This window comes from Haemorhous mexicanus, chromosome 1 (genome assembly GCF_027477595.1).
Source record: "Haemorhous mexicanus isolate bHaeMex1 chromosome 1, bHaeMex1.pri, whole genome shotgun sequence".
NCBI lineage: Eukaryota > Metazoa > Chordata > Aves > Passeriformes > Fringillidae > Haemorhous > Haemorhous mexicanus.
Window position 1 is genome coordinate 3,355,212 of NC_082341.1, and position 12,940 is coordinate 3,368,151.

The following is a 12,940-nucleotide window of genomic DNA, read 5'->3' on the forward strand; positions in this document are numbered from 1 at the left end:
AGGCAAAGACCTCACCCCTGGTTGGTCCAGAACTGACTTTGACCATCACATTCCAGGGTCTCCTTCCCATGAAGAAGCCAGTGAACCCTTTTAGCCCAAAGAGCTTCTGCTGCAGGTAAAGAATACACTACCCTCTAAGTTCACAGACAAAAAGTTCTCTTTGGTGCAATTTTATATCAGAACAGACTTTTACAAAATGATAATACATTTATTGTGTCATCTACAGCAGTATACATGTTAAAAACAATTTCTCAAAACACAAAAAAGGTTAGAAAGCAGCAGTTGATATCTGTGTTTCCACCTCATAACAAAGCTGAATAACCCCAGATCCCATTACCAGTTAAACCAATTTTGACCAAAAAAGGTCAGTATTAGACCAAACAGGCCAGTAACTTTGTACCTTGACACAGTCAAAAGCCAAAATACAGCTTTCCATCCAATGACTTGGTTCTTCTCAGAGCTATAGCAGGTTGCATTGCCACTAGATTGACAAGTAGAAGGGAAAGAGAATGAACACACCAAATATTTGCTTTTTTTACAGATTATACTGATACACAAAGGCCTCTTGAGACTTCTCTGCAAGCACAAAGTCCATTGGGAAAGGCAAATGCAGAAGCCTAAGTAATTTCAGACACTGAAGAGTGTCATATCACACAGTGTCATATCACACAGTAATTCTTCACATGGATGAATTCCCCAAAAGAAAGCCAATGGGAAATTGCAATTTGAATCATAAGAAGGTGAAAGACCATGAGGTTCAAAACATTGTTCAAGCTCTGCTGGTGTGTTTTCATACACAAAGTACAATGTGTATTTAGCTGAACTTAGCTCTTTAGTACAGATATACACGGAGCATCATCAACATCAGAGCATCCTCAGCTGCTACTGCATCCTCCAGATCCTCCTACCTGGTTCTTAAATGCAATTCTGAACTGGTTGCATGTGCCTGACTGCAAAAATCAGAGGGTAAATTCCTTTCTTTTTTTTTTTTTTTACTACATGTGCACTGTTACTATGGTTTGTTTCTGGACACAGAAGTGCTGGTTGTGTGGACACAATCTGACAGGGAGAACAAAGCATCCTGAAAACTCTCCATGAGAGCTCCTAACTCCATACCAGGCATGCACCTCCCCCAAATTTGGTTGGTAATACCCAACAGGGGCCAGCTCAAAGCTTTTCAAGACCATAATTTCTCAGCATGCATGAGACAGAACAATAGTGACTGGGCAAAGTTGCCCAGGAAAATTCATTTCTATCGAGGCTTCCCCAGGGTCAGCATCTGTCTCTACTCTGGTCAGGGAGATGTCCTGGAGGAGAGAAACAGCCACTTGCAAAGTGTGAATCATCTCACCCTGGAGCAGACATCAAAAATGTTTGATGCTTGTCCTCTGAAATTGCTCATTTCTCTCTTGTGACCAAAAAGGCAAAGTGGAGAAACCAGATTAAAGGAAGAAATCTTCCCTTTTGGTGTCTAAGTGATGTGGGTGTGTCCTGAGCCTTCTGCTCAAGATCTCTTCCAGAGGTTTAGCTCTGAGCCACAGTACCTCATGCCAGTTGTGCCAGATGTTGAAAGAGGCACATCTAATACAGCCCTTGACATTCAACCCCTAAGGAAGAAAACTACTTAAGAACAGATATTTGGTTGTATTTTTGCATTTTGTACATTTTCACAGTGGCAGAAAAAAAGCCCAAGGAGCACTGCCTCAACTGAGATGGTAAAGTCTGACTTTGGGCTGAAAGCCACTCTGTGATTTCCTAGATATCCACAGATATGACTTAGGAGCTACAGCAGACACTAATCCTGTCAGGCAGGATCCCATGTGGTGTCCACAATCCTGTTCTTACCAACCTTTTAGACCCCCCATGCTGTGGCAGCTCTGCTGAGGTCACAGAAGAACAACATTCATAATATGAGCACACCTTGCTCTGGAAGCCTTGCCCACCTGAGAAAGATCTCAGAACAAAAGAGAAGGTCTGGTATTGTGGAATCACATAATCTTATGGGGAAAATCTTACTTTATTGAATTTTCTGGGTTTTTGATCTGTGGGAGCCTTTGCATAAATACAGAAAGGATTAAAGCTCTTCAATGGCCTTAAGGAATCTATTCCTATACAAAGAATGAATTCAATTTCCTTAATAATCATCCTTAATTTCCTTAATAATCATCCATGGACACTTCAGGAACCATCTCTGGGCTCTGAAGCCTCCACAGACTGAAAACTTCTGGCATGGGCAATTGTTTCTGAAACTCTCTTGAAACCCAAGTCCAAATACCAAGGCAAATAAAGCCAATTAAATTCATGGGGTTTGCATTTCTTTTGTTGCTACTGTTTGTTAAAGAACAATTTTTTTTTTTTTTGCTATAACTCTGAAATTTTGATATCTAATTTCTGTCTGGATTCAGCTGGAAAAATAGTGTAAAGTTGGATATTTGTATGGTTCACAGGCCACATTTAGTAGACATTTAGTAGTAATGTCAGACAAAAGCACTGAAACCTCCCAAATTGACACAATCAGTGTATTTTAACCTATTTTAATGCTGATTTCCTGCAGTATTTTGACTGAATGTGTGTCCCATCCATTTGATTGGAAAAGCTTCCCTTGCAAGATTTAACTGAAAACCAAAAAACAAAAATGTTGGAATTATTTTCCTTTTAGGTTTGGCTGAACAAAAATTGCTCAACCTCCAAATCTCATTTATACACTTTCAAGAACTGGAAATCTTTCTCTTCATTTTTATTGTTCCTTTTTTATTTCCTTTTCTCCCTTGGAAAAGGAAATAAAAGAGGAACAATAAAAAAGGAACAATAAAATTACCTGCTTCCAGGTAATTTTCCTGCTATTTTTAAAAGTTCCATGTCTGTCTGTATTTGATTCTTTTCACTGGTTTTGCTGCCCAAATTTGGATTAGAGCTGAGAGAAATGCAGCTTAATAGCATGACTATTTTTAGTCTTATCTTGCAGCTGTATGATCAAAGAGAAACTGTAGACTTCATCTGAAATAATGTTGTTTATATCTCAGGAAAAGAGAAGGAAACTGGAGGCAAGATCAGTGTGACAAGGAATCTAAGTGAGCCAGGAGTTATTTCAACTCCAGGTTCAGATAAAAGTTTTTAACTGCTAAAAATGTTTTACAGTAACTTTTCAGTGGGAAGAGAAGGTGAAAAAAAGATGCTGAATTTTAAAAGGAGAGGTGATCAGTTTAGGAATGGGAGTAAAATATTATGAAAATAATGGCAGTTGAAGAGCTTCCTTCATATTGAGTGAATATGTTTTGTTCTTGATCATTTTAGCTTTGCCTGTTTTTAATTACTGGTTTCTTTTGTCTGTGGGACTTTTGAAAAAAACCCTGAATTTTTGAGCTGACCAGAGGTCCCTTCATATGCAACCACTGGATCAATCCTTCTATTCAGAAGCAGAATTTAATTCACTATTGACCTAAAAATCTTATGAAAATAAACAATTTTATAATACATGGGCAAGGCAAATTATGGCAACTAATCCTTCTGTCACTGCTGAGGAGGATCAGAGTCTCACAGCCAGGTTTTTAGCATGAGTGCAAGAAACTCTCTCTTGTGTCCCATTCTGGTCCTCAAAATGCAAGAAAAAAGTGGCCAGACTGGAGAAGGTCACAAAGAGGACCATGAAGATAATCAGAGGGATGGACAAGGGGGGCAGTGAAGAAGAGTTGAAGGAATTTTTCCCTGGAGAAAAGAAGCCTCAGTGGCCACCTCATCATAAAGAGTGGTCAGAAAGAGGGTGAAGGTTCTCTTTTCCACAAGGATCCACATGGAGAATACAAGGGTGACAAGCTGCACCAGGAGAGGGATCATCTTGAAAGAAAGAAATTGTTTTTAGAGTGAGAACAGCTCTTCATGGGAAGAACCTCCCCAGAGGGGTGGTGTGGTCCCTGTCAGGGGAGGTTTTCAAGAGGTGACTGGACAGGATGTGGGATAAACTCATCCTGGCTCCCTGTCTCATGAAATGTTGGACCAAGTTTGTCATTGAAGGTCACCTCCAGCCTTGGTTGTTGATTCTGTGAACTTCATTCCCTTATGGAAGGTATCTCACACTTGCCATTGATGATGCAGAGAGTCCAGGAAGAGTCACCTTTGCCAAGGGAAACTCAAATGATCAGTTCATGGCCACTTCTGGTTGTTATTTAGCCTTGTAATTGCACTGTCCTTAAGGTGCAGTGAGAGACAGATGCTGAAAGGGAGCAGCCAAACACCCAATAAAGTGTCTGGATTTCACTTCCAAACTGCATTTTCCTCTGGACTCACCTACCTTCATCCCTTCTCCCACCACCCCATTTTAACACTTGGTTTTCAAATGCAAATATTTAAATAATGCAGAGGAACATGAATGGTTTTCCTCTACGGTTACAAAACTTCCCAGAACTAAGCATTTAAGGTTCTTTCCCTGGGCTCTGAGTTCCAGAAATACTAAAAGTGACAGTAAAAGGAGGTGACATCACCATGCAGCAATGAAACAGCCTCATCCTTTACAATTTAGGTTGTAGTTTTCATTTTGGGATGTGAATTGTCCTGCAATACCAGCACTCCACACTGACAAATCAATAATCAAAACAGTGGTTAGATACAGTAAATAGTCACAAAACCTGCAGCACAAAAAGTTCTCTGTACATTTACAAAAGCAAAATAAGAAAATTAGACAGGAAATACATTATGGACATGGTAGAAAAAATGGCTCAAGGAGCACTGCACACTTTTTTTTGTTTGCTTGTTTTAATGATGTACTGTTTTTAATAACACAGCCTTTCTAGCTCCAAAATATATTTCACAGTGAAAAATCAAACAAAGCACTGTTACACTCAGTTGATATTTACACACACAGAGAAGCAAACTGCCTGTTGGATTCTTCCCTCCTCAAACAAATGGAAAAACAGCCACTGTGGGGTGGCCACGCCTGGCCAGCACCTGCAGCTTACATTCAACAGAGAGATTTGTGGAGAGCTCACTGGTGCCATGGCATCAGAGTCTGGATCCCATAACTGTGTCCACCTCAAGTGTGACCTGTCCCTTCCAGGGACACTGGGAAAGTTCCAGCAACTCAGGAAAAGCCAAATCTGCCAATGCATCGACACTTTTATTCAGAGAAATAAAATCAAAATAGGTTTTGTTTTTCTTCTTTTTTTTTTTTTTTTTGTTTGTGTATAATATATTTTATAATTAATCTGTTGAAGATCCCATTTCTTCTGGTAAATTCAGTGCTGGTGAACAGATTCAATTTTTCTACTGAACAAGAAACACAATGTCTGCAACAGCAGAAATTTTCCCTCCACTGCTCTCCAAACTCCTGAGCATTGGCTCAAGGATTGAAGGAGCAAATCCAACTTTTCACAACTTTTCCATCCTCGGACTCTCTATCTGGGACCACCAGAAATTAATGGTAATAACAATGTGCTGAGGCCAAATCCCAAGTCCAGGTCAAGCAGTTTATTCTAACAATCACAGCAGTTTTCTGTACTGATTTAATTTAGCTGAGGACCTGGTCTCTACTGGGCAGGCTCAGGGGGTGGTTTTGGTGATGTGGACATTTTCCCACAAGGCACTGGACTGAAATCCACCAACTCAAACTGCAGATCACTCTAGGATGCCCAGGAAAACAACAAAACCCAGAAGTAAACTCAGAATAATTTCAACAACTGAAAAAAAAAAAAAAAATCCAAACACCTTCTTGCTCTGGGCTGAAACAAGAAAAAGTCTCCAGATAGAGGCAGTTATTTGACATCTTTTTCTCCACAATTCTAATTTGTTAATGGTTGAATACTGGCAAATAGCCATTCATGCAAAAAACACCTTTTTTTCTTTTTTAAATAATACATTTACAGTGTTGGCAATATAATCCTTGTGAAAGCCCATCCTACAGAAAATTGCCAAATATGAATTTACCTGATAAATCTGCCCTTCCCCAACTCTGTCTGGGCAGCAAAGTACCTGATTCCTGGAAAAACATTCTAAAATAGCTTTAAGAAACATCTGAAGAAAGACAAAGAGCCAATCTATCAGTTAAAAACACTTTGACTTTTACCGAGAGCTGGGAAGAGGGAAAAAAATTCTGCTCTCAGAGCAGCAGATCAGTGCTGTATACTTGGGGGAAAAAAGGTGTTTGGATCATAGAAATCCCATTTATGAACGTGGAGTGCAATGGAAGGGATTTAAGCAGTTTTGCTGGTCCTCTGTGCCACGGCAGATTTCACATGACAGGGCTGTCCCTATCTCTTAAGAGCATGATCCTGTACCAATATGACCTCAAGCAACATTTCTGTCTGTTTTGAATTAAATTTACATTCATTTAGATGGCTCCAGCCAAGAGCAGAATAGTCCCATAAAGGATTATGTAAGTGTTAAGTATTACTATAATTAATATTTCTTGCACAACTTTCTGAGACCTTTCTTTTTTTCTCCTTTTAAAAATAGGTAAACTAGGATTATCTTTAAAAATCTCTGCTTAAAATGACATCAAGACTCTTTTTTCTTTTGTACTTAAACTAACAAAAACCAGTGAAATTAAAAGCTCACACTCAGCTGACACTAAAATTCCAAGTATTTCACTTTTTTTTTCTGTTTTTAGTTTATGATCATGTCAACTAACACCGAAGAACAAGCCTGAATTTTGAATTTCCTGGTTACTATTAGTTTCAGTTCAAAACTTCACATTTAAAATGCCATTTTCATCTTTGTTTGTAATATATGCATACACGTACACGCACATATATATATATTTGATATATATATATTTTTTTTTCTCAGTTCATAAATTGATAAATCCAAGGTGAAGGGAGCACTAGGATGGCTCTGGGGGCTTTTTTTTTGCGCTGTATAAAGACTCTTAAGAATTGACATCATCGACATTGGGTTGAAGTAGATCTGTAGCAGTCGTGGCTTTAACTACAAGGCAAAGGTTGAAAGAACATCCGAGTTCCTCTCCAAGAAAAGCAGTAAGACCATTGGTGGTGAAACAAACAGAATATCCCAAGAGAGAGAGAGAGAACTGCAAGGTGAGGGAAGTCATCCAAATTCTTTATCCTTTCCTTCTGTGCCATCCTAGTTCAGTTTAGTTGGGTTTTTTCCTCACCAAATGCAGGTGATTTTTGTTTCTTTCCAGGGTGATCCCCCCAGGTCCTTCTCATGCCTCTTTGCTCTGGTAGGGAAGAGTCAGCACTCAGAAGTCAACCAGGTTGCAAAGGCACAGCACTCTGTGTGACAGCACTGCCCCAAGCCACCAATGCCACGTGTGGCCACTGGAGCAGAGGGTTTAAGGTCATCTGGAGGGAAAGGCCACCCTGGAACTGCCTCTTGCTCTTAAGGTGGGAGGGGAGGGACAGTTATTTGTGTTATAAAGAGTCCAAATGATCAATCTATCAATCGATGCCAAAAATAGAGCTATATCTCAACTGCATGGCCCTTTTAGAAAATTCACAGCTTGGCTAGAACAGAAAGCATTCCTGGGAGTGTCCCTGGGTATGGAAAGCACAGCAGATCCCACTGCTCTTGCCTGAAGTTCCTGCACTGATGTGCAGTTTCATGTTGGCACCGCTGTTCCTCTAAATCCATTGGGGATGTCTGAATCCAGCCATGAACTCAACTTTCTGGAGATCCTCCTGAATCAAGCTGGATTGATCAGCCCAAGCACGTCAGCTCCATCCTAAGACTCCAAAGAGAAACACTGCGGAAACTCACGTGCCAAAAGACAGGGACAGGCTAAGACATGTCGGACTAGGGAAGAACAAAAATAGGCAAATCCAACCCAAAATGGAAACCAAGTGGAAAAATGACTCCATTCACAGAGTAGGATCAGTTTGGCAACCAAGGATCACAACGGCACAGCAATCACTTGTTACTTTGGACGGACACGGATTACTCGCAGATGCTCTGAAATGGGAATAGTTCAGTGGGTGGGTTTGGCCTCTTGTTTGTCTTTTAAACATTCTCCATTAATGGCCTTGAGTACAGCTGGGTATTTACAGTGACTGTTAAAAAGAGATATTTACACTTTTCCTCTGCTTTTTCACCCCTGGGGAGGGGAGGGGAGGGGAGATGAAAGGAAAGGGAAGGGAAAGGGAAAGGGAAAGGGAAAGGGAAAGGGAAAGGGAAAGGGAAAGGGAAAGGGAAAGGGAAAGGGAAAGGGAAAGGGAAAGGGAAAGGGAAAGGGAAAGGGAAAGGGAAAGGGAAAGGGAAAGGGAAAGGGAAAGGGAAAGGGAAAGGGAAAGAAGCGAGACCTGCACCACCACCAAAACTATTATTTCATTTTTTTTCTTTTTCAAGGGATGGTTTTTGGTTTGCTCGTTGGTTGCCTTGCTCTCCTCAGCTGCTCATGTCGCCAGGTTCTCTGCATTTATGCTGGACATCCGAATCTGAGAGCTGCTCTTGCTCAGAATGGAGAGTTGTGTCCCCCCGTTCACTCCGCTGCTCGCTAGAGAAGGATGGCGATGTTTGAAATCCACAGCAAAATACCGGTTGACTTTCCAGCTCCTCCATTTTCTCTTTATTTCTGATTGCACCTTTAGGGAGAAACTTCAAAAGGTCATTTTTTATGTACTTAGCCGCTCGAGGACATGCTGACAAATTATCAAGATTAGAAAAAAACCCACAATTCAACAGAACTGGTTTTAAGGTTTTGTCAACCATTGTTCGTCATTAAACTCCTTTTCCATGGCTGGAAGAGGTCTGGGCATATCGTGGGGAACTATAGCCCAGCCCAGGTTCTGTGTCTGACTTCAGATAATTTAGGATCAGCCCAGAGGTGCATAGAAGACCTGATCAACACCGCCTGGAGGAAAAAAATAGCCTGTTTTCATCATTGGCCAGTACCAAAGATACAGCAAAGAGCCAAAGAAACCAGCAATCAAAAATACTGGATAATATTGAAACACCCTGTCCAGAGAGGCAGCTTCTCTCACCTGCCATTAATGGATGGATGTTTACACAGAATTTTGCCTCTTGCTTCCAGATCATCTCCAAGCAGAGCAGCTCTGGGATTAATGCACATCTGTGCCACCCTCCTTTTCTTGAGAGGTTATTTTTTTATTTGCACCCACAGTAAATCACCAAGAGTAAAACAATCCGAGGCCAGAAGTTCAATTAGGAAATAAGGAAATAATCCCACAGCTTTTCTACTTTTCACTCATTACCAGTTTGCTGGCAACACTGCTGGGTGGTGCACGAGTGAATAAATAGATAACGTAGGAAAGATTTAAAATAAGAAAAGTTGTAGTAGCTTGGACCAATATTTACTTGATTACTCATTCCTGTATCATATTTCTGAATGAAATAGTGTAAAAACAAGGAAATATGTAGAGATGTTTTCTCAATATATTTTTCCAATCTCCAATGAGCTCCTGTGCCAAAGATGTTTTTCTTGTCTGTAGCAATCATTGCTGGATTTCCCTGGATTAATATTGTCAAAAAGGATAAGATAAAAATGCTAAACAAGGGCTTCAACTGTATGGACAAAAACTACAGGGAGGAAAAATCCAAATGGAAAACTTACATTCTCCTTCTAAGACCTATGAATTCCCATTTGGATTAAAGTTATCTTTAAAACTTAGATATTCATAGATTAGATAGAGAATTGAGTTATATTTTCTCTGTATAAAGGGAATAGTGTTTGCATCTGGAAGAGTGTGATATTCCAAACCTTTTCTTGCTGTAGGAAATTTAGTGGAGGCACAAGACATCCTCTAATTACCATTTTCTGATATCTTGAGAGGGAAAATGGCTTTAATCATCCTTCCTGCCTTCATTGGGACATTTCCCAGCAAATACAATACTCCAGGATGCTCCAAGCCCTGTCCAACCTGGCCTTGGACACTTCCAGGGATCCAGGGGCAGCCACAGCTTCTCTGGTAAACTGTGCCAGGCCCTCACCATCTTCTGATGAATCTCAGATTGAAAGCACCAATTTGGCTGATGGCTCCAAACTGGGTGGGGACAGAGACATGTCAGACCTCATGGAGAGAGCTGAACAGGCTGGGAAAGTGGGCTGGCAAGAACAGGGCAAAATTCAATAAAACCAGGGCAAAATTCTGTACCTGGGATGACATTTCGATAGAGACCTGGCTGTATCCTACCCCTGTCAGGAAGCCTTGATCTGAGCCATCATCTCTGGTAAGGCCAATGCTTTGGGTTGATAAAGACATCATGAGTCCTTTTTTTTTTTCTTTCTTTTTTTTCTTTTTTTTTCTTTTTCTGAGAATTGTGAGATTCAGACTAAAGTATCAGGGATTATGGTAGATGATGAGTTAGAATGGACAGCTGGAACAGCAGTTACTCCCACATGAAAATGGGATGTGGATGATGAGTGAAGAACATTTAATATTAAAAATCTTACCTCCCCATTCAAGAAGCAGTAGAGAACAGCAACAACAAAACCCTAGGGAAATGGGAGGAGAAAAAAAAAAAAAGTAATTAAAATCCTGAAGGAATGACAGAAAATTGTGGTATTCACATTCTCTGAACAGAGAGAAGTATAATTCTCTCCCAGGGTTTTTCCTAGAAAAGCAAAGAGAGAAGCAAAACCCTCTCCCAGGGTTTTTCCTGGAGAAGCAAAGAGAGAAGAAGAGAAAACAATTCTTATCTCTGTTTGCTTCTCCTGTTGTTTTTGCACATGTGGAATGTGTTAGGAAGATTGTTTACCTGAAGGGATTTGTCAATTGGATTCTGCTGAGGATTGTTTTGTTTCCTTAACCAACCACTCCAAGGTGTGCCTGACTGAAGACAGTCACGGGTTTTTCTTTGGTATCTCTTTAGTAGAGTTATAATATAGTATTAATGTAATATAGTGTTGTTTTAATAAAGCATTTGATAGAAAATAGCTGGAGTTAAAAAAACACCACAAGCAAACAAACAACCCCAAAATCCTGGTAACACAAAACATGCACATAAATGAGCAGAGACACACTCTGAGAGCTGTGCATGCAGAGTAGTTCTAAAGAACAGAGGTTGGGCTCTAAGGAGAGCTGAATTGAGTGTGTAATCACCTGGAAGGATCCCAGTCCCAATTCAAACACCAGCCTCTCCCTCTTACTGACATTCTCAGGAGAAAAGGCAAACACCGTGTAGTGAATTCCAAACAAAGGGATCAGCAGCAGGGTGGAGCGAGCCAGTCTCCTGTCACAACAGAGGGAAAGAACTTTAATGCAGCCTTGCAATTAGCAACCTGCACTTTAATTGAAGAAGAAAGCACAGAAAATATTTTGCTGACAGACTTTTGGGAAATACGTACACCGCATAATTATACAAACAAATATGCAACATTCCTATTTGTTCCCAAAGACTCTTTGCACACACACTGCAGTTTGCTGCCCCTTCTTCACACTGCTACAGTAATGGCACATGAATTATGCTTAATGCTCACTGCTGCTATTTTTATTTGCATTCTTATAAGCAGGAATTTTCTCCCACCATGCCAAAAAATGAGGGGAATCTCGCTAAGGGATTCAGACTGCTACTATGATACAATTATAAACCTCTCACCCAATTGCTTAATCCCAGTGGAGTTTTGAATCACTTTTTGTTGATTTCTGTATGTGTGTGTCTGTGTGTCTGTGTGAATATGTTTCTGTACAGCAAAAAAATTCCAAAACAACCACACAAATAAACCTAAAAAACCAACAGCCATACAAGTAAAAGTTAACCCCCCTGCATGTTCCTGTACTCACAACTATTCCTGAAGGTTTGATTTTGGGCTCAGTTTATACTGTTGGAAACCTAAGTGCAATTCCACTGTTTAACTACTTCACTGCCCAGAATAAAGAGGTTTCAAAGGGAAATTAAGCTCAGCAGATATAAACAAAAGGGCTGGAAATGAATGTTTTACATGTGAGCCCTTTACTGGTGAAATTCCCCCAGAGCAGGGGCAGCAAAGACTTGTGCATGTTTTGGTGAGTGTCACTGTGATTGAGCAGCAAAAAAGAGAGCAGAGAGAAAGCAAATGTTCTGAAAACAAGGCAAGTGCTTTATTACAAACAAAGTGATCAAAAAACCCTCCAGGACATTTTCAGAGGGGAAGAATATCGTTGGTTATGTTCAGGTAAGTGAAGAAGGCAGATGGAAGACAAAGGAAGGCAAAAAACTGTAAAGATTTTTCAGAGAGCTGCATATTTGTTCAAACTCAAACGTCCCCTCTGCTTTTATCTCTTTGGTACATTGCAGACAGGTTTGAATTTGCTAATTCATGCTCAGTGATAACCCAAAATGATGTGTTTGTTTTAGAAGAGTTAATTAACATAATCTCAAGAATTTTGTGAGCACAATTATCTCCAGCAGTGATCTGGGAATGGGACATGAGTGCAGTGCTGTTGCCTCTCAGTCAGACTTTGGGTCCCAGTGGGGATAAATTCATCTCAACTCTTGCACTAAGCACACAAGAGCCATAAATCTGATGGACACCAAACCTCAGGTCTTGGTGGAAGAGCCCATAAACCAGAGAAGAATCTTCTTGTGGGTTAAAAAATTAGATTGGCCAAAATCTTTTGAAAAGAGAGGAACAACCTCAGAACAGGGTGATAAAGAGCAGTCAGAGTGTCCAGTTTTGATGATCTCTAAAAAAGTAATCTATACAGGAGTGAGCCAGTGTAAAAGAGCTTTTGGAGTCCTTTCTAGTCCTTTTTCTCCCTGGTTATGCAATCAGGTTAATAAAAAGGAACAGAAACTTTGAGGAGGAGCCTAAAGAATAATGTTATCTCTGTAAAAAAGCTATGTAAAGAATATAAGTGTCTTAAAGCAGTTATGAAATTAAAAAAACAAAACTAGTTAAAGTTAATAAACTGGACAAAAAAATCATCTCTCAATATCTTCTAGCATTTATATTCAGACTTAATGACATCAACAACAAAAGGATAAATATTGTTTTGATCTAAAAATCAGAATAGAATTGTCTATTAACATGTTCTGTCTCACTGCTCTCTTGGGA

General features: G+C 40.0%; 1 protein-coding gene across 4 annotated transcripts in view; it reads right to left on the minus strand.

Moving 5' to 3' along the window:
- Positions 1 to 154: 154 nt before the first annotated feature.
- The window catches only part of ADCYAP1R1 (ADCYAP receptor type I), a 158,937-nt gene continuing 146,151 nt past the window's right edge, over positions 155 to 12,940 (minus strand). For 2 of the 4 annotated variants that reach the window (XM_059838669.1, XM_059838651.1), the window contains 3 exons: positions 11,007 to 11,136; positions 10,358 to 10,399; positions 155 to 8,528 (listed from right to left, as the gene is read on the minus strand). In XM_059838669.1, the coding sequence (XP_059694652.1) occupies positions 8,340 to 8,528; positions 10,358 to 10,399; positions 11,007 to 11,136 (361 nt within the window). In that variant the 3' untranslated portion in view covers positions 155 to 8,339. Of the gene's footprint in view, positions 8,542 to 10,357; positions 10,400 to 11,006; positions 11,137 to 12,940 lie in introns of all 4 variants that reach the window. The other 2 variants (XM_059838660.1, XM_059838642.1) reach the window with 1 other exon arrangement.